The sequence below is a fragment of the Gymnodraco acuticeps genome, unplaced genomic scaffold, assembly GCF_902827175.1.
Source record: "Gymnodraco acuticeps unplaced genomic scaffold, fGymAcu1.1, whole genome shotgun sequence".
In the NCBI taxonomy this organism is placed as follows: domain Eukaryota; kingdom Metazoa; phylum Chordata; class Actinopteri; order Perciformes; family Bathydraconidae; genus Gymnodraco; species Gymnodraco acuticeps.
Window position 1 is genome coordinate 140,154 of NW_022991532.1, and position 22,085 is coordinate 162,238.

Below are 22,085 nucleotides of genomic sequence, written 5' to 3' on the forward strand. Positions count from 1 at the left end.
ATATAAATAAAAGGGTCGTGTTAGAAAACAATTCACTCACAGATTCATAATCATGAAGGTGGAATCTAACTGTGGGGGAAACTTCTGTGTAGCAGCAATGCAATGGGAGTCACCGACTCAGGAAAGAGACACGGGAAGAGCAGGAGCTTTGATGTCAAACACTGATGGTTTATTTGGAGCTTCGGCCGAAGAATTCACATCACAAGTCACAGCAGCCACGATCTGACTGCACGGTAGAGTTGCCACGTCAATTCTGAAGAACTCTACCTAGACCCATGTATTTAGCTAGTTCCGAGAACATCATCAACATGCTGCATAACAAGATAAAATCATAACACCTCTATCAGCTGACGCCAATAGGCAGGAACAGGGAGACAGAACACTGAGAGCACAGCAGCCAAGGTGTGCTCAGCCAGTCTTTGGACACCTTTCATGGTTAAAAAGGGCCCAAGATTTGAAAACACCCTGATCAAAAGGAGGTAACCCACTTAACTTTAAAATGTTTAAATCAGTTAAAAACAGAGCAGCATCCAGCCCCAGGTTGCTCACATCCATACTTGCCAACCCCCCCGGTTTTGAAATGCTCCCGATTTCTGAGGTCTCAAGTTTGGCAAGTATGCTCACATCTCTCCACACCAAATCAGCCGGGCCGGTCAGATACCTCTGTAAAAACTGCATCCTGAAAGTGGCTGTTCGGCTGGCCAGGTGGATCAGGCCCTGTCCCCCCTCCTCTCTAGATAAAAACAGCACCCCCTGTGGCACCCAGTGTAGACCCTCCCAAAATTAATCTACCAACTTATTTTGTATCTGGGCTAGTAAGCCTGAGTGAGGGTCCACACAGGTAAGCCTGAGGGAGGGTCCACACAGGTAAGCCTGAGGGAGGGTCCACACAGGTAAGCCTGAGGGAGGGTCCACACAGGTAAGCCTGAGGGAGGGTCCACACAGGTAAGACGGTGCCACAGTTGGGATGCCACAAGGTTGTTTAAAACCAAAACTACCTTTAAAAGACATCTGAGGGAGCAGCCACTTCCACTTGGACGGCTTTCCCTCTATCCTTTCAATATAGTCATCCCAGTTCTTCAGGACTATGCTTTTATTACCCAGGAACACACCCAGGTACTTTAGCCCATCTTTTTTCCATATCATGTTCTGGGGAAGAACTGGGAGACCGCCACTCCACTCACCGACAGCGAGGGCCTCACTTTTCTTCCAATTCACCTTCGCTGCCGATGCTGAACTAAACTCCCTCACGATGTTAACTGAAATGTCTGTATCTTTTTGGTCTCTAATAAAAACAATGATGTCATCTGCATAAAAACATGCTTCCACTAAAAGCAGGTAAAAACAGCCCTTGCAGTTTGGAGCGTATTTTGTTTAGGAGGGGTTCTAGGGAGAGTGCATAGAGCATGCCAGACAGAGCACAGCCTGCCGCACCCCTCTACACACTCTAAAAGGAGCACACAGCCCACCGTTGAACTTCAGCACACTCTCAATCGTATTATACAACACCTTGATCTTGGCTATGAAACCAGCGCTGAACCCAAACTTCTCCATTACTTTCCAGAGGAAGCTGTGCTCAAAGCGGCGAAAGCCTTTTCCTGATCTAGAGAAATCAGACCAGTATTAATGCCCAATGAGCTGGAGACCTCCAAAACATCTCGAATTAGGTGGACATTGTCCACCATGGACCTGCCGGGCACACAGTAGGTCTGGTCCCGGTGGATGACCTGCTCCACAGCCCTCCACAGCCCTCCCCAGCCTGGTGGCCAAAGCCTTGGACAGAAGTTTGTAATCCACACACAGCAGAGACACAGGGCGCCAGTTTTTGATGTCCTGCAGGTTTCCTTTTTTTAGTAGCAGCGTGATCACCGCTCTCCTGCAGGACATCGGCATCGAGCCAGAGGCCAGACTTTCATTAAAAATGTCTAAAAGGTCATGTGACAAGACGTCCCAGTAGGCTTTGTAAAACTCTACAGAGAGGCCATCGATACCAGGAGCCCGCCGTCCCGGCATGCCTTGCAGGGCGGTCTGCAGCTCCTGGATCGTTATCGTTGGCCTCCTCAGAGACCTGAGGTAGTTCGTTGCAGAACCCCTCGGACAGAGATTCCCCCTCCTCATACTCGCTTGTATAGAGGGTGGAATAAAAGCTCACAGCTCGCCTCCTGATCTGGCTTGGCTGTGTTATTTCCTGCCCTGTGTCTGACAGCAGTGAGTGGATCACTCGCCTCTGCCCATTATTTTTCACCAGGCCGAAGAAGAAGCTAGTGGGAGCATCCATCTCATTGGTGTTGAGAAACCGGGACCTGACCAGTGCACCCTGAACTTTAACGTCCAGCAGGTTGGCTAAAGCCATTTTTTTCTCTTTGAGGATTTCAATATATCCTCGATCTCCTGTGGTCTCACTGATTGTTTCTAGTTCCACGATATCACTCTCCAGGTCTTTCATAGATCTAATGATGTCTTGTGTGACATTGAGGGTGTGCTGTTGGCAGAGCAATCTGATCTCAGTCTTACCATGGTCCCACCACTGCCTGAGACTGCTAAAATCTCCCTTCCTCTGCTTAAAAACACTCCAGAAATAAATAAGGGCCTCTTTCAAATGTTTATCAAATGTTAAAACCGAGTTAAAATGCCAATATGCACTTCTAGGTAAAACATTACATAAAAGCAAAGAGTGATCCGTAAAACCAGCAGGTGATATGCTGCACATTTTAAAAATATTAAAATGATGCTTAAAACAATAAAAACGATCCAGTCTAGCTGAGATGAGATTAGAATGAGATTCTATTCTCTCTGATGTGGGACCAGGTGTACTGCCTGTTGTCTGCGTGCATCCTCCTCCATACATCCACCAGGCCGTGGGAGTGGACCAGCTGCCTCAGAGCATGCTGGATGCGGCTCTGCATGGTTGCGATCTAAAGATGCATTTTCTGTACAATTAAAATCCCCACCCAAGAATAAAAAATCCTCCGTGGCACAACCGTTTGCAACAGCTAGTAAAAACAGCTTCCTCTCTGCACCGTTTGTTGGAGCATACACATTTATAAAAACAACTGTAAAAAGGTCAAACCGTGCTTTTATTAAAAGCAACCTCCCATTCATAAAATGCTCGACCTCCAGAGAGACAGGACTAAAAGACTTGGAGAGGAGGAAGCCCACCCCCCCCACTGAGAGAGGTGTTGTGGCTTAAAACGACTTCCCCCTCCCACTCCTTTTTCCAGTCCGTCTCATTAAAAACGTCGCTGTGCGTCTCTTGTAAAAGATCGACATGTTTTATTTTTGCAGTCTGAAATATTAAAGCCCTCTTTCTTTCCTCTCTGGCTCCATTTACATTTAAACTTCCCACTCTAAAAGTATCCATATTAAAAGCAAAAATAAAAACAAATAAATTAAACACACACATTGAGGTTTTTAAAATCACTTTTTGCTTCCTTACTTTATTCACAATTTGTTTTAGTCTATAAACTTCCAGCTCATCCAGGACAGACTGCTCTTTGCGGCTCATGTGGAGTCTTGCTGAGGCACAAAAAACTGCCAAATCTGGGAAATATTCTTCTATGATTACGTTATGTTGGTTTTTTGTCTGCACCAGGTCATTTTTTATCATTTCAGCCGAGTACATTTTTTTGTTGGCTACTGCTCAAAAAACCTGGCACATCGCTGCTGTCAGACACACAATCATCCCAACTCTCATGCGCCTGTTCTTGCTCTCTTTCTTCCTTTCCCTCACTCACTACTTTACTGCTTTTTGCAACGGTTGATTCATCCTTTTTATTTCTCCTGCGTTTAATAGCAGTCTTTTTTTTATTTATCATTTCTGTTGCGACCTCCTCTTCCTCCATCTCAGCAACCTCCACCTGCTCGCCCCATGTTTTCTTCTCCTCTCCTGTTTTGTCCAAATGTGTTTCCCTATCTATATCCTCCTCCTGTGTTTTACTGACTTCACCTGTCCCTACATTTTCTTTTACCAAATCACCAAATCACCAAATCACCAAATCACCTTGTGGTTCATTGATTATTTCAGGTTTTTTTTTCACCATTTGTCTTTGTTTTTTTATCTTTTTTTCTCCCATCCCCCTTTTCTTCTGCTTCACACAAAACCACCACCTAATTTTCCTGGACATAATCACCCACACCTGTGCAACACCACCGCACCGCAAGCCGGGCACAGCAGCAGAACCGCGCAGTGCAGCACAGTATCATATAAACTTGTCTGCGGTGAGACACTACATGTTTCGGTAACTGAGACTTACATCCAGACAGCATCTTTTTTACGGGAGAAACAAGTTTCCCGTGTCTGGACAGTTCTGAGGAACTCATCAGTTATGAAGGGAGGGACATTAGACAGTACAACTTTGGTTGCGGGAAGCATCAGCAGCTGTACTTGTACAAACATTTCTCTCACCGTGATGCCCGTCTCGATGACGAGGTTCACTTTCTCCACCTGATCCAGAAAGATCACCACCGCGCTGTTCATCCGCGCCAGGGACTTAATGCTGCTGTGCCCGACCTTCTCTCCCACAGCCAGCCCGATCTCCTCCACAGTGCATGGGAAGCCGGCTGAGATTTGAATGCGTGCTCCCCATTTACCATGGCGTCAGACGCCGGCCGGCGAGACACCGGCAGGAGAAGCCCACAAACACCACCAAAAAGCACGAAAAGTAAAGCAAATCAAACCACCACCGATAAACTAGCCTATATTTAATGAACACCCATTACACAAAAATAAACTGAAAATATAACGAAAAAGTCTCGCTCTTCTCTTTCTGTCGCACTCCAAAATCTCCCAGCATGCACCAGAAGAACAACAACAACAACAACAACAACCTTTATTGATCCCCAGAGGGGGAAATTCTGTTTCTACTCTGTTTTTTATACAAGCACATGGGCGTCCACCCCGAGAAGGGGGGGGGGGTTGCATTTTGAATTGAGCCGTCCCTTATCTACTATCTCTTTACGTTAGTAAAGCCGGCACTTCTTTAGAGAGCCGAGCCAAACGATCCGGCTCTCTAAAGATGTGCCGGCTGTTTCGGCTCCCAAACGGCTCTTCATGTTACCACAGTTTACCACGGAGCCTCAGTTTCGCCGCTGCGACGCTCCGGTGCTCGCAGTTCACGCGCGTGCTCCACTAGCACCCCCCCGCTCATCGCGTCCAAATCGCGCACGTTCCGTGTTGTCCTGTGGCAGGCTCCTTTTGGGATGTCCTTGTCCTTGTATCAGAAACAGTGCACAACGTGTTTTGGAAGTAATATGGTCTGTGTTTACATTAGCAAGCATCGCTAATGGCCCGTCCACACAGCGGCGTGCGTTGACGCGTCACCATTCACTTTGAATGGGGTGACGTCACTTTTCGCCGAACTGCATTGTGGGAAGCGACACGGACCGTTGCTGGCGTTGCTGGCTGCAAAAGTTGAACAATGCTCAACTTTTGAAGCCTCTGCAGAAGCGTCAGCCAATCGAATCATATGCCAGTACAAGCTCTAGCCAATCAAACTGCTGGATGTGTGTTAGGGGCGGGAGATTCATGTGATTGGTTGTTGGTCGAGTTTCAGACACGCCCGCCGGCAAGCTTCAACGCTTCAACGCACGCCGCTGTGTGGACGGGCCGTAAACCTCAGCTAACGTTGTACTGGAGAGTGTTGTGTTCAAAATTCCAGGAAAGACAGACGACTTCTAAGTTTAACTATTTATTATGAGAGAGCAATAGATATATATCACTTGGCCAAGGACTCCGTCACGTCATCAAAATCACAGACAGCAAAGCTGTAATCTGTCAGTCTTTTTCCGGACAAGAGCCTCGAACCTCGTGCGTGCATACATTTTTATGACACAGGGCGTTGCCCGTACATCTATGATTGGTCAAGACTAGCTGAAGAGATACCATGGTTTAGACTTGGTTCTCTTTTGTAGTTGCGCAGACTTAGAAAAAAGTATCTTGGCAACACGATCCTCCAATCAGCATTCGGCCGGCCTGTGGAAGTCCCTTCCTACTCTGGGGTCATCATACGTCATTAGTTTTTTCTGAAGCTTTCTGCAGATATAGTGGAATCTTCAAAATGCTGCTTCCTAGATGTGTGTGGGAGTGAAGCTCCCATACAACTCAAGGCCGGAGTGATGTCCTGTTTATGAATAACTCTTTGTATTCTTTCAGTGTCTGCACCTGACCTTGCTTCTCTGTATTGCAGGCTAAAGACGTCTATTTATTCCAAAGTCACAGCCACATAAATGAGCACAATAAGCTTATAATGTAATAATAAGAATCAGTCTTTCTAATGTTATATAAAAATAGCCTCCACCAGAGAGTATGTGTAAAAAAGCCGGATATAACAGGTACTCACCTTGTGGTAAACCTGCAAGAGAGAAAGCGTTTGAGCTCCATACTGTTTCAGAAATAATGCTTGATGTGGTTTGGACATTGAAAGTTATGGCCCTATAATATATTGTTCAAATATAGTATGTGGGACCTTTAATGCATTGTAACCCATTAATTAATCCACATTCTGTTATTGATGTGTGGTTCTCTTATGCAGGGAGCTGAAGCACCGGGCTGTCCAACATCCCAATGAACCCAAGTTCCAGATCCATGAGTACATTGAAGCTCAGAAGGAGAAGTCCGGCTGCTGCAGCTACATCTGAGTCTCTCTGCTTTTGAGTGGGAGGAAGCCCCATGAACTAACTGAAGCTCCTAGAATATTCTGCTGCCATCCTTTCACAAGATAAACCCAGCTACACTCACTTAGCCCATGGTTTGCTTTAGCCGAGAGCTTTTTACCCCAGGAACATGTTCAAACTTTGCCTGACTTAGCATACTCAGCCATAACCACACTCCAACTGAAAACCAATCCAATTTAAATGAATTTTCATATTTAACTAATTATATCATTAATGCTTTTTTGAACACAGTTTTTTTGTGCTTGCTTTACATAGAACTCAGAGAAACGTTTTTTTACCTAATTTAATGTATCATAAAAAGTGTGTTACAAGACACCACTCTGCCAAAGTGCAAGGAAGCTTCAGGCAGTTTCATAAACCCACACAATTCTGGCACAGGCCAGAGGAGCACACAGTCTTAGTGTGGATCAGCCTTGAAAAATGTACAATTGTACAACCTTGTGTATTATGCAATCTACAGACAGACACACAAAGGCCATAGATGCAGTTCAAAGACATCCCCCTTGGACAAAGCCCTGTCTGTTAATGACGCCGTGAGGAGAAACGCTCAGGGACCACGATGCAGGAAGCTAACATGCTCTGAGCCAGAAGAGTAAGAGCAGCAACTGCTTCTCAACATGCAGAGGAACCCAAATGTTCTGGTCTCCTGAAACATGTCACTCGCAGAAGATTGCTGCATAGGACCATAACTTGGATCTCCAGTTTTGTCTAATAAATGTACAGTACATCATATTGTGTTTATATAATGTGAGTGAGTGAGACAACAATGTTGTTTGCATGACTTACCTTCCTGTGTGTGTGTGTGTTTGTGTGTGTGTGTGTGTGTGCGTGCGTGTGTGTGTGTGTGTGTGTGTGTGTGTGTGTGTGTGTGTGTGTGTGTGGTGTGTGTGTGTGTGTGTGTGTGTGTGTGTGTGTGTGTGTGTGTGTGTTTGAGATATATATATATATATATAGATAGATAGATATACAGTAAATATAATTTGTGTATTTTGCTTTTATGGCTTGATGAAGGACTCTAAAGCTCAGCTGCTGGGTTGCATGTACCAAATGTGTGCGCAGTACCTCTAGGTGGCTATGGGATTAGTTTTGTATCATAAAGATAAAGCAACACTTTCTCAGAATAAAGCAAAACTATGAGTTTAAAAGAAAAAAAAACGGAGTCAAGCAAAATAAAATACATTTCAAAAATAAAACTATAAGTTGCAAACAAATCATTTGTGTAATCATGTAAACTATAAGTCTTTTTTCTTTGTTTTAACATAGGTTTTTGTTTGCAGTTCTTGTTTCTTCTTTCTCAAAGATCAGACTTTTGCTCTCGCTGCAGCTTTCTCTTTTGCGCTCCCTCATTTTTTGTTTGAGATTTTGACACAAACCTCCCAGGTGGGCGGGACTTTCAGGGGTTCGTCCCCATTGGCTACTCAGTTTTTGAGTGACAGCCCAGTCCTCCAGCGATTGTACAGTGCAGGCAGCTGCGGCGCGGTAGCTGCCTGCGCGTGGACAGAAGACCCCAGAAGAACCAGCATTTCAATTATTATAATACTACAAGTGAAAATATATGTAAGTATTGATCATTTGTGTTGTTTGTACTATACGGTCTGTTTCTTTATTGTGGTAAGTGAGAAGTAAAGCTGTGCTATGAAAGTTAGCTTGTGCTACCTTTAGATCCATAACAATGCAAGCTAAGTAGCCTAACAGTTAGCTACATAGCTAGCAGTGAGTGAGCGTTCAGACACCGGCGCACACACTCAAACGGACTCCTGTGCCTTACTCTACCAACAGGTTTTCATGATTCTGTTTAGATATGCAAGTATAAGCCATGATAGCTTATTTTATTAACACGCTAATTTGATATGAAAATCAATAGAGGCTGAGTTAACTTTGTAGGAAAACCTACCGTCCATGAGCTGTGTTTTATTTGTTAACTTCATATTTCTCATTTCCTAAAACATTTATTTCCCTCTCATATTAACAGTGTGGATCATTGAGACAGCGTGGCGTCCAGAGTCTTATCCCGTTTCCCACTTCCTCTGAGGGGACATCATCAGATCCTAGGAGGGGGGCATGAAGAAAGAACTGCACCAGCTTCATCCACGCTGGCGTTACTGTTATCACTGGCTCAGTGTCATTTCATTTGACCAAATGGCTTTACATATACATTTAATAGATTTTATTATTATCCACCTTTTGTTGGTTTTTGTTGGTTTGTTGTCCTTTTATTTAAAACATTCTTTGAGACTTCCTCTTCTGGTTCAAATTTCAATAAATGTAATTTGTATAATCACTCTTTTGTCTTTATTCTACATGGAAATGTTGGAGATTCCATTCAAATCTGTTGATTATTCATATCTTCCTCAGGCTAGGAATAGTATGTCGATTTTGTAATGCTAAATGTATATCATTTTCTCACAGGATATAGAATGAGACAACACGGTTTTATCCATTGTGTATGAATGCTTCAGCTCTTCAGACCAACATAGTAAGATGTGAGCATGTTCCTAATTGTGTTGGTATGCAGCCTAGGTCTGCTCTGTTTCATAAAGCAAATCTGCCACTTTTATATTGCAGAATTTGTTAAATTAAAGCAGTCTTTAATTGTTTGTCCTAAACATAGCAATATATGCTTTTGAAATGTAACATGTCTTGAAAAATAATAGTATACAGTTTATATTGTGTATCACCTTTAGCTTAAAAATACATAGATGTGTTTTTTTAATCTATAAAATAAATAGACAGACACTTTATCAATCCCAAATTGGGAAATTATTTAACAGCAGCAGTGTGTTCAGGTATTCAAATATTTAAAGTTGGAATATAGTACAAACTACTGTAGGAGCAGACACAATAGTGGTGGCTCAAATCCCACCTGTGCTCCGCACCGTCCGTTAGATGAGCCTGGTCGGATTGATAAAAGAGGGAGTTCAACACACCGGCATAAAGTTATAACAATAATCTGATTTTAATGGTAAAAAACACCAATACAAGTTTACAGAGTACTCCGGACTCCCAGTTCTACTGCTGTGCGATACAGGTATCGGGACCAGCCAGTCAGAAACAGGGGGCATTTTGCATGAAGAAACAACAGTATGGACATATTTGGAGGTGGAGATGTGTCGGCTCTTCCGTCCCATTTTACTCCTAAACGAATTAGAGTTCTGGGAAAAAGTATCTTTCTTCTGAACAGAGCGTGACAGCATCGGAACTATACAAGGTCAGAATCACTTTGTATCTTATACCTGGGTTAACTCCTTTAATTTCCCAGGGAAGATTTCACACAAACTATTCTTTTAAAACAATCAAACATTGTACACAGAAATATTGGTGTGTGTGTGTGTGTGTGTGTGTGTGTGTGTGTGTGTGTGTGTGTGTGTGTGTGTGTGTGTGTGTGTGTGTGTGTGTGTGTGTGTGTGTGTGTGTGTGTGTGTGTGTGTGTGTGTGTGTGTGTGTGTGCATGCTGATAAGCAGAGGCATATGTGTGTGTGTGTTGCTGATATCTGGGTGAAGGAGTTTATGTGTGTGTGCTGCATGAAGACAGGAGGAGGTGTATGTCAGGGTTTCCGCTAGGATTTTTTCTCGCCGGTCAAATGTCCGGGCAGAATTTATTTTACCGGACACATTTGAAAATTACCGGTCATATTTCAATAATAATAATAAGAGTTGTGTAGCAGAGTTTCCGTTAGCAGGTCATTACCGGACTATGAGCAGATATGCTTCAGTTTAAAACTCAGTTCACGGGGCTCATTTTTATATTGCTTCAGTTTATAATCGTAACAGATCGAAAAATTCAGATTCATTTTTCAATAAATTATTCCACAAACAACAAACAACATAATTATTACATTCAAACAAACTACTTGTAGTAGATAACGTACATTATTCAAAAGTTTACATTAACTTTGAATAATAACACGGGAGAAACGGATCATCTCTTTTCCCCTCTCCCTCCCTCTCTCTCCTGACAGCCCGTCAGTTTCTCATGCAGCTCCTGCAGCTCGCTAAACAGAGGGCGGGGCTTCAGGTGATTATGCAGAGCTGCGTGTCTCGGTCAGACTCAGCAGCTGATCTGATCTCTCTCGCGTGTCCGGTTATACTTCACTCGCGTTTATGTCCATATCGATCAGATCCAGCTCTCCTGATCGGCCTTTATAGAGAGCACCGATCAAACTATTAAGAGTGAATATCGGCCGATAATGACCGGCGGCCGATCTATCGGAGCCTCCCTAATTATTACCAGACATTTTGACCGGCAGGTTTTGAATTTACCGGTTTTTAATACATTTTACCAGCTAAAAACCGGTAATTACCGGCTAACGGAAACCCTGGTGTATGTGTGTGTGTCAGGATCTCTGGGTCATGGAGTGTAAGTAAGAAGGTTTAGATATATAGGATTACTTTAAACAGTCCCAAATAATACATGTTCACTTCAATACAGTTCAAGATAATACCTGTTTACTTTAATACAGTTTAGAACAATATCCGGGTGCTTTACTACACATCACAAGTATAATGCACAGCAATCCATAAGATAAGTCCGATATGTTCATGAAACTCCTCAGGAGACACCGACACTAACGTGGGCCGAGTGGACTCCGGAGTTTGCTGCATGAGTTGCACTGTATGATCTGTGGTGTAGTGGGCTGTCACTCAAAAACTGAGTAGCCAATGGGGACGCACCCCTGAAAGTCCCGCCCACCTGGGATGTTTGTGTCAAAATCTCAAACAAAAATGAGGGAGCGCAAAAGAGAAAGCTGCAGCGAGAACAAAAGTCTGATCTTTGAGAAAGAAGAAACAAGAACTGCAAACAAAAACCTATGTTAAAACAAAGAAAAAAGACTTATAGTTTACATGATTACACAAATGATTTGTTTGCAACTTATAGTTTTATTTTTGAAATTTATTTTATTTTGCTTGACTTCGTTTTTTTTCTTTTAAACTCATAGTTTTGCTTTATTCTGATAAAGTGTTGCTTTATCTTTATGATACAAAACTAATCCCATAGCTGCGCAGTACGTCGACCGCGGTCGCAAAGCTGGTAGATCACGAGTCATTCATAAAAAAAAAAAATCCAGCTCCGTTAAAATAGACAAAACAGGTTTTGATCCCTCCTCCCTTGGTCTCCCTGCCACCTAATTCAGGAGTTTACTTGATTGACAGAAAAAGCGACCTATCGCTTTCCAGTCTGTTAACCCAGAATGCAAAGCGATACAAAATCAGTCAAGTGCCGGGAAAACTCAAATTAAGTTCAAGAGACAAACAAGAGACAAACAACAAAATGAGTGCAGGACCGAGCAAGAAGCTAAAGACAAACCACTTCCACCCAGAATGGGAGGAAGAGTATTTGTTTGTGATGTCACATTCAAAGGTTATTTGCCTTATTTGTAAAGCAAGCGTCGCTCTGCCAAAGAAAGGTAACGTGGAGAGGCATTATCGGAGTGTTCACAAGGCATATGACAGCGACTTCCCTCCGAGTAGCGAGTTGAGAAAGAGAAAGGTCATGTATTATTGCTACACAAATATTATCTCGCAGTCTTAGTGTCGCCAACTCGTTTCTAACATGCAAAAAGACAAACAAATGCGTCTATGGTCGGTGTATTTTCGACCTTTCCAATCGAGACGAGATCTCTCTCTCCCCCGTCTGTGCGCGAGGGGGCGGGGCAGTTTACACACACGCGGCTGCTACAAGCAGCAACACACGGAGGAGATGGCGGAGAGAAACCTCCAAGGTGTGGTTAAATGTTACCCGTCTTGAGGTGGACAATGCTCGTTGCCAAGAGTGTTTAGTATGGAAGCAAACAAGAGACAGAAGTATTTGAATTGTATTAGACACCGAATTTATAGCATTGAAAATAATTACAAACACACCTCTATCTTAAATAACACACTTGCTCTGCAATAATATGTTTCTTGATATTTCTGTTAGGAAAGGACACGCCTGAGAGACAGGACTGCTTCACCATGTTCTCTTTCTCTGAGGGTCCAGAAGAACATCCAAGAGGGAAAGGAGAAGCTGATGTTATGAGATTTAAGAGCAGTACAGGACATTCACTAAGAGACACTTATATTGTAACACAAAGACCTGCACACTGACTAGTTTTGTAGTCTAACAGGAACTTCATTTGTGTGTTGTTTTGTGTTTTACGTTGCACCTCAGAGACCGTGTGATTAGTGTCAGGCCTATAAAGTTTGGCAAAAAAAAAAAAGTCAGCTGATCAAATGCATTTGCCTCACTTTATGAGCTTCATAATACTTGTGCCTTGTACCGCGGAGTTTGGAACGTCATAAATAAATGGTGCCAATCTTCATTCAGATGTGAATGTGTAATCTAACAGTTTCAGTAAGAATAAAGGACAAAAGGAGTGCAAATACAATTTATTGAAATGTGAACTAAAAGTTATCAAGCATGAACCATCACCATTGTTTTTAAATAAAAACGAAATAATATACATAAGTTACACTAAATGTTAATCTGTTAATTGACAGGCTAGGCCTGTGCAGGTGGTAACAGCTATGCCCAGCATGGGCTAAGTTCTGCTGGTGCAGGTCCTCCTCCCTCAGGCCTGGTCCTCCTCCCTCAGGCCTGGTCCTCCTCGCAGGGAAAGACCCTCAGCCCTCTCCGGCCAAAGCAACAGACAGGACGTTCATAAAGCTGAGGTCTCCCCCAAAGTCTCTAATCATCCATCCTGTGAATATGAGAGGGGAACAAATAGTGTAATAGATGCTTTGGACAATAAGAAATATAAAGTTAACTGTTGAGTTGCTCAGTTTTTTAGATTGACAGGGTTTAATAACACAAACAAAAAGAGAGAAATAAAGATTGGTCTTTCAATAAATTGTGTTGATTTTGTCTTTTGAATTGTTTGTCTAAAGTCAAGTAGCTAGAACTGTTACTTATAGTTTGAATGATACAGTCTGGTTATAATGTTTGGAGGAGGCATCAGAGGTAAGAGCACCATTTGTTGTGTTCCATCCACAACAAATGCACACAGATCGATGTGTGTATTTATGTATCTACTATTTCTTGAATCATTACTGTCAGTCCAAAACAAGAGATTTTGTTTTAGTAACATGTTTTTAAAACATTATCTCTTTTCCACTACACTTGAATACTTTAGTTTTTACATCACTACATTTATCTAACAGCTTTAACATTGTAAATGTGTCACTTCGGACTCTGGGTAATTATGACAGCATGTCCTACTGTTTTGAGAGTTTGAACAAACCAGACCTGCATCTATTAATGTAGAAAATAGTCAGCACATTAAACCATTATGAAAGTAATCATTAGTTAGCTCATTGTTCAAAATGAGCTCCAACTACAACAGTTAAGTCAACTCGTGCATCGGTAATAACAATAAAACAAATGATATAATATAATAGTATAACTTGTGTCTACTTTAAATACTTTAACAACACTTTCCTAATTATACTAGCATACTTTTACTAAAGTAACATTAACATGTTTAAATGCAGGGATTTTGTAAGAGAGTACTTGTATAGTGTAGCATGGTCTACTTGACTTATCTAACCGAAGTGATCGTTACGTTACTTTGCAAACCGTCACCCCCCCCTTCACACACACACACACACAAAAGGACACGGTAACGTTGTGATTCACTTCAATTAATGATAACTACGGAGCTTGCTAACAGCAAGGCTACTTCACTCATTTAGCTAGCTAATGTAAGATACAAATGCTGTCGAGCCCTCACTGCTTGTAAAATAAAGAGCACAAACTGACTACTTACCCGAGCCCCGCTGTTCTCCGTCATTTTTCTCCCGGGTTGTTGTGATCACATGACTGACAAAGCCGTGCTCTGATAGGCCAGAAGTCGGTTTGTTTGCATTAGGGCTCGATTGCTTATCCTGTCTGAGTAGCCCGGATGATGCTGCATCGCAATTTTGGACATCGAATTTTATACACCGAATTTTTTGACGTGAATTTGTGGGATCTGAATTTGAACATTCAAATTTTTTTCACATGAATTTTTACATTTTTATTTCACATAGGTAAATTCGGAGCAAAAACATTCAGATACATGATTTTCAAAGTAATTATTTTCAATGCTATAAATTCGGTGTCTAATACAATTCAAATACTTCTGTCTCTTGTTTGCTTCCATAGTTTAGCATGTGAGGGACGGTAACACGAGCAATTTGTCTAAACATTTAGCAAAAGTGCACCACATTCAGACGGAGGAATGCACCGGGTTCCACTGTCTCTCTAGCAGCTCTGTAGCCCCATCCACGAGTAACGTTTCCACGTCAGGTGTTATGTATGCTAGCAGCAACACAGAGTTAACTCCATTATACAAACATGGGTTAATGATTAGAGGAAAACTGAGTTACTCTTTATTTTGTTAAAGTTTCAGCTATTCTGTTTACAGTTCTGTCATCACATTATTTAATACGATTTGTTAAAACACTGTTGTTTCTTTTGATGTGAAATATGTATTTAATTTAAATAAAAAGCAATGTTAATTTTGTTGACAATTTGTTAAGTTAATTTAATAATATATGTATTTTTGAATCAAGTATTCATCTTTATTGTCTTCATTGTTAGTTTCCACATGCCTAAAACAACCTCAAGCTACATCTAAAAGTTGATGGCTAAATAAGAGCGTTTGAGAAATTGTGCAAGGCATACAGTAATAGTCCGAATAGTCGATTAATCGTTTCATTAATCGATTATCAAATTAGTCGTTTGTTGCAGCCCTATTGTAGTTATCCCATGTATAAATAAAACGTGTTATTCAGCAACCCTTGTAATTTGGGATTTTATTTTTGGTTGGTAGACCTCGGTGAGCTGGTCATTTCAAAAGTAGCTCACCAGCCAAAAAATGTGGGCACCCCTGCTCTAGAACATATGGAACTGTTTATATTTGTATCAAGAAAAAAAACTATAAGGTAGCAAACAGGTTTTTTCACACTTCCAGGACACAGAGCGCGAAAGCCACCTCTCTGTGGCCCTTCACAGAGCCCCAAAGGACGGACTAAGCAGCTCCAGCATGTCTCCCTAACATGTGCACTTCCATAACCTCGCACACCCTGAGACCCCGGAATAATACAATAAGTTGAACAATGAGGGTTAACTTTAGTTTTGGAATACAACATCTAACATATCTTAATAACAATAATATAATTAATAATAATAACTTCATCAACATATTAAAGCTGCATTATTGGACAGATTCCTTGTCCGTCCATCATTGCTTGTTGGGCAGAAATACTACACTGGTGTCAGCAGAGTTTCACATTTTCAGGCAGAAAATCAAACAGAACTATGAGCCTGCTTGAAGTAGCTAAAATACTTTTACATTAATAATACAAAAATATTCATTTGTGCAGCTTTAAGAAACTCTGATGTCTGAACAACAAGGTTCTTTATTTGTCATACGAACATAGCTACAGTGTAGTTATGACGATGAAAATCTTAGGTTACAGGCTTCTCCAACAGTGCAAAACAACAACACAGATAAACAGAAAAATATAGTGCAAGTAAATAGTAAATAGAAAAAAAAAAGAAAAAATTGTTTAAAAAAGTGAAATAGTGCAATATGACTATATGCAAGTTATTGGAATATGATATATTAGGTAAATAGATAAATAATTTATAACTAGCAGCCAGATGAATATTATGGATGTTGTTTCAACAGTTCAGGTGTTCAACATATGTTGTTTCAACAGTTCAGGTGTTTAACAGTCTTACTGCCTGTGGGATGAAACTGTCCCTGAGTCTGGTGGTTTTAATCCTGATGCTGTGGTACTGGTACCGCCTGCCAGACGGCAGCAGACAGAACAGTTTGTGGCTGGGGTGATGGGGGTCTTTTATAATCCTGAGGGCTTTATTCCTGAGCCTCTGGGAGTAAAGGTCCTCCATGGATGGCAGCTCCGTCCTGGTGATGTTCTGTGCAGTTTAAAGCCTATCGATTGAGGGCGGTTCAGCTGCCGTACCAGGCCGTGATGCAGCCAGTCAGGATACTCTCTATTTAGAAGTTGCAGAGTATCCTGGAGTCCATGTTGAACCTCCTCAGCCTGCGGAGGAAGAAGAGCCGCTGTCGTGCTTTCTTGGTGATGGCGTGAAGAGTCCATGTCAGGTCCTCAGTGATGTGGACACCGAGGAACCTGAAGCTGCTGACTCTCTCCACCATAGTCCCATTGACGGTGATGGGGGCGTGTCCCTCTCTCTGCTGCTTCCTGTAATCCACAATCAGCTCCTTGGTTTTGCTGACGTTGAGATGGAGGTTGTTATCCTGGCACCAAGATGTCAGGTTTTCGACCTCCTCTCTGTACGCCGTCTCATCGCCGTCTGTGATCTGGCCGATGCCGGTCGTGTCGTCAGCAAACTTCACGATGGTGTTGGAGCTGTGTGTGGTCACGCAGTCGTGAGTGAACAGGGAGTAGAGGAGAGGGCTTAGCACGCAGCCTTGAGGGGCTCCGGTGTTGAGGGTCAGGGTGGAGGATGTGATGTTTCCCACCCGCACTGCCTGGGGTCTGCCCGTCAGGAAGTTCAGGATCCAGTCACAGAGGGCGCTGTTGAGACCGAGGTCTCTGAGCTTGGAGGGCACAATGGTATTGAAGGCTGAACTGTACTCAATGAACAGCATTCTCACATAATGTTCCAGGTGTGAGAGGGCAGTGTGGATGGTGAGGGCTATGGCGTCGTCTGTGGAGCTGTTTGCTCAGGCAGACTGCAGGGGGTCCAGAGAGTCAGGGAGGGAGGAGGTGATGAAGGTTTTGACTAACTGCTCAAAGCACTTCATAATGATGGAGGTGAGTGCTGCTGGGCGGTAGTCGTTGAGGCTGTTGATTTTAGTTTTTTTGGGGACAGGAACGATGGTGGAGTGTTTCAAACATGTGGGGACTACAGACTGCAGCAGGGACCTGTTGAAGATGTCTGTGAACACTTCTGCCAGCTGAACTGCACACACCCTGAGAACACGGCCAGGGATGTCATCAGGTTCAGGAGCCTTGTGTGGGTTAACCCTTTTAAAGCATTTGCACACATCTGCCCTGTTTAAAACAAAAGGGCAGGGCTCCTGGTCCTTCTCTGCCTGGCTGCTCTCGAAGCGAGCAAAAAAACTATTTAGCTCATCTGGGAGAGATGCGCACGCAGACACTCCCGCAGCACCCCCCGCTGCTCCTTTGTAGTCTGTCATTGTTCTAAAGGCCCTGACACACCAAGCAGTCACCAGAGAACTCGCCGACGCCGACTGTTGCGTCGCCGTGTTCTCCTGCGTCTTGGCCATGTGTCGCACTGGAACACACCGCAAAGACTTCAGCCGAGCACGTACGAACTGCGCATGCGTGAGTGGCAATAACTCTCCTTACCAGCAGGCGGCGGTAGTGTGTATTCGTCATTCAAAAGAGGCAACAACCGGAAGACAGAGAAGAAGAACAGACTGCGTGATATAAACAAACAACAAATAGCGTGTGCGTTCCATTTTCACTCTCGTCCATCGAAAACATGTTTCGTGCGGCACTGGAGCTATCAGCCATTGGAGTGTTGCTTGTAGAAGACATTCTCAAGCAACCGTTTCACTTCTCATGCACTGATTCGCTAGCTGAACAGCCAATCAGAGTGATTTCTTTGTCCGACTGCCTGTGGCCATGAAAGGCCAAATAAGGCGTGTCACGGACGACGGTGCGGGACACACCAAATTGAGTTTGGGCAACAGGGCACGCTTCGTCGTCCGACTAACGAAAACGGCCGATTTCGGCCTGGTGTGTCAGGGCCTTTAGTCCCACCCACATGTTCCGGGTGTTACAGCCTTTGAAGTCAGACTCCACCTTGTCTTTGTAATGTCTCTTTGCACTGCTGATAGCTCTCCGGAGTTCATACCTAGATCTCCTGTACTCCTCCAAATCTCCACCTTTGTGCGCGATAGTGCACGCTTTCCGCGCACCTCACCGTTTATCCAGGGCTTTTGATTCGGGAATGTTCGTACAGAAACCTTCGGTACCACGTCATCGATGCATTTCCCAATGTAGCAGATGACCGTGTCCGTATGTGTGTTGATGTTGTTGTCCTCAAACACTCCGTAGATGCAAAGCAATCCTGCAGAGCTGAATCTGACTCCTCACTCCATCGTTGTACTGTCTTTGTTACCGGTCTGTCCCGTTTGAGTTTCTGCCTGTAAGCAGGCAGCAGCAGCAGTGAGATGTGGTCTGATTTACTTCGGCAGGACCTTCTTTATGTTAGCGGTGTTAAAATCCCTGGCAAAAACGAACGGCGCCTCTGGCCGTGAAGTTTCGGTCTTGTTGATAATCCCAAACACCTGATCGAGTGCTGTGTTGTTGTTGGCGAGCGGCGGAATATACACTGCTGTAATCACAACAGATGTAAATTCACTCGGCAGGTGAAAATCCCGGCATGTGATCATGAGGTGCTCTAAATGGGGGGAACAGTCCAAAGAAATAATCCTCACATCTGTACACCAGTTATTGTTTATCATGACACACACCACCTCCCTTACTTTTACCCGAGTTTAAGGTGGGGTAGGTAATTTTGGAGAAACCAGCTCAAGTGCGCTAGAATTTGAAAATACACAGCTGGAAAAAATCTGCCACTTCCTTACAGAGCCCCTCCTCCAACACACACACACGCGCACATGACCAATGAGGGCACGAGATAAGTTTGTGCACAGATGGAAGGCTGACAGGCAGGTAGGCCATCCAGTTATTTTAGCCGGGCCGGCTCAGATGATTGGCCGTGCTTTTTACAGCGCTACGGCTTCCAGAGATGACATTTTTTAATGGATTTTTTGTCAAAGCACTTCAGATATTCATTGCTATCGGGATGTTAAGAGCATTCCATGGAATATAACAAAAAGTGTATCTCGAGCCGGTTTCTCAAACCTACCTACCCCACCTTCAACTGTCCGGTCCTGGCGAAAAATTGTGAATCCGTCAGGAACAATGGCGGAGTCCGGGATAGCGGGGTTGAGCCAAGTCTCAGTGAGAATGAACACGTTACAGTTCTTAATGTCCAGTTGAAAAGCAATCCGACTTCATTTCATTTCATTTCATTTCATTTTTATTTGTCCCGCTCATGGTACGCAAAACCAAATGTACAATAATTGCCACAAAACATGACTCTACCATTGAGCGAAAAGGAGCAGGGAGAAGAATACAATCTTATGTGACCTGCCCCTTTCTAAAAAAAACAAATAAATGCAAATAGATGGTCTGCCCTTCATAATAATAATTTTTTTTTTTCACAGCCAAACATAACAGTATCTTAGGATACTAAGAGAAACACACAAAAAAATACTTATTTCCCACTTGACGGTTAACGGAAAGAAACAAAACACCAAAACATCACATGTATAAGGAAAAGAAAAGTGCAACACCCTCATCTGAGTCCTACTGGAGAAGAAGGTGGAAAGCGACACATGATGATAATAACAATAACAACAATAACAATGGCAATGGGACCCGCAAATACAGAGGAGACATCACATCAAAGACATCAAAGACATGAAGGACCAGAGTACATCGACGTATTCACATTCTGCTTCATATAGTCCCATCTTTCTTCATTTATACAACTTCTTTAACTGAAAAATACAAATACAATTCTTTAGATCCTTTTGTTGAGAATTCCACAATTGTACACCAACTACCGAAATACACATTTGTTTAAGAGTAGTCCTTGCATATGGATGCTTACAATGTAATTTCCTTCTGTGGTCTTCCTTGTCTGATCCAAAAACAAACAACTGTTGTAAATATGCTGGTAACATTCTGCTCTTTGCATTACTGATGATGTCTGCAGCTCAGCTGTCTTTGAGTTTCAAGAGTCCTGACTTAAATAACAGTCTGTTGGTGTGTTCTCTTGAGTCAGCTTTATGAATTATTCTTACTGCCCTTTTCTGTAATATTGACAATGGCTTTATGTTGCTCATATACGTGTTGCCCCACACTTCTATACAATAAATGAAAAATGGCAAAATGAGTGAACAGTACAACATCCTCAATGCCTTGTAATCTAGCAAATACTTTGCCTTGTTTAGAACAGAAATATTCCTAGACACTTTGGTTTTAACATGTGCTATGTGTGATTTCCATGTCAGGTTTTCATCCAGCGTCACACCTAAGAATCGAAATTCAGAAACCCTTTCAATAAAAACTCCATCAATGGACAGTGAAATGTTTTCATCTTTTTTTCTATTAGCAAAAACCATAAACTTCATTTTATTCAAATTTAGGGTTAATTTATTTTCATCAAACCATCTTTTAAGTATGACCATTTCATGTCCAATACACTTTGCTAAAATGTTTAAATCATCTCCTGAACAAAATAAATGTGTGTTGTCTGCAAACAACACAAATTGCAATAATGTTGACGTTTCACATATGTCATTGATGTACAAAATAAAAAGTTTAGGCCCTAAAACCGAGCCCTGCGGGACACCACATTCTATGTTCATACACTCCGATGTACTACCAGCAAATTCTACATATTGTTGTCTATTATCTAAATAACTTTTTAACCAATCTAGAAATACTCCTCTCACTCCGTATCTATGTAATTTCGAAATGAATAGGTAATGGTCTATGGTGTCAAATGCCTTTTTTAAGTCAATAAATACACCTATTGTGTATTTCTTTCTTTCTATAGCTGTTGTCATTTCTTCTGTTATTTTCATTAAAGCTAAAGCTGTAGATCGATTCTTCCTAAATCCATACTGACTCTCACTCAATAACTCATTTTTTTCAATAAAACTATCAAATTTTTGGACAAACAATTTCTCAAGGACCTTTGAAAATTGTGAAAGCAAGGACACTGGTCTGTAGTTGGTAAATTGGCTTTTGTCCCCTGTTTTAAAAAGTGGGATAACTTTAGCTATTTTCATGCTATCTGGGAAAATACCTGTCTGAAATGAAAGATTAAAAATGTAGCTTAGCGGTTTAATTATGCAGTCAATAGTCGTTTTCACTATTGTCATGTCGATCCCATCACTATCTGTCGAAGTCTTATTTTTGCATTTGTCTACAATGGATCTAATTTCAATTTCGTTTATCTCTCCCAGAAACATTGACTGCAACACTTTACTTCCCCCAATTCCGCCATCCTCTTTTTGCCCATCGTGTTGTTTTGGAATAGTCTTTGCAAGATTAGGTCCGACATTTACAAAAAAAGAGTTGAATTCATGTACCACTTCATTCATGTTTTTTACAACCTTATTTTTGTCATCAATGAAGTGACTGGGCAGGCCAGTGGATACAGATTTATTTCACATAACATTATTTAAGATTTTCCATGTGCCCTTGATATCATTTTTCTTTTCTTTTAACATATTATTATAATATTCTCTTTTGCTTGTCTCATTATAACTGTCAACTTATTTTTATATGCCTTGTATTGCTTTTCAATTGCCTTTGTCCTACATTTTATGAAGTCTTTATAAAGGTTA

General features: G+C 42.2%; 1 protein-coding gene across 2 annotated transcripts in view; it reads left to right on the forward strand.

Moving 5' to 3' along the window:
• LOC117533404 (ras-related protein Rab-37-like) overlaps positions 1 to 7,865 on the forward strand; it is a 66,989-nt gene extending 59,124 nt beyond the window's left edge. For both annotated transcript variants that reach the window (XM_034197111.1, XM_034197113.1), the window contains one exon: positions 6,531 to 7,865. In XM_034197111.1, the coding sequence (XP_034053002.1) occupies positions 6,531 to 6,636 (106 nt within the window). In that variant the 3' untranslated portion in view covers positions 6,637 to 7,865. The remainder of the gene's footprint in view (positions 1 to 6,530) is intronic.
• Positions 7,866 to 22,085: the final 14,220 nt, after the last annotated feature.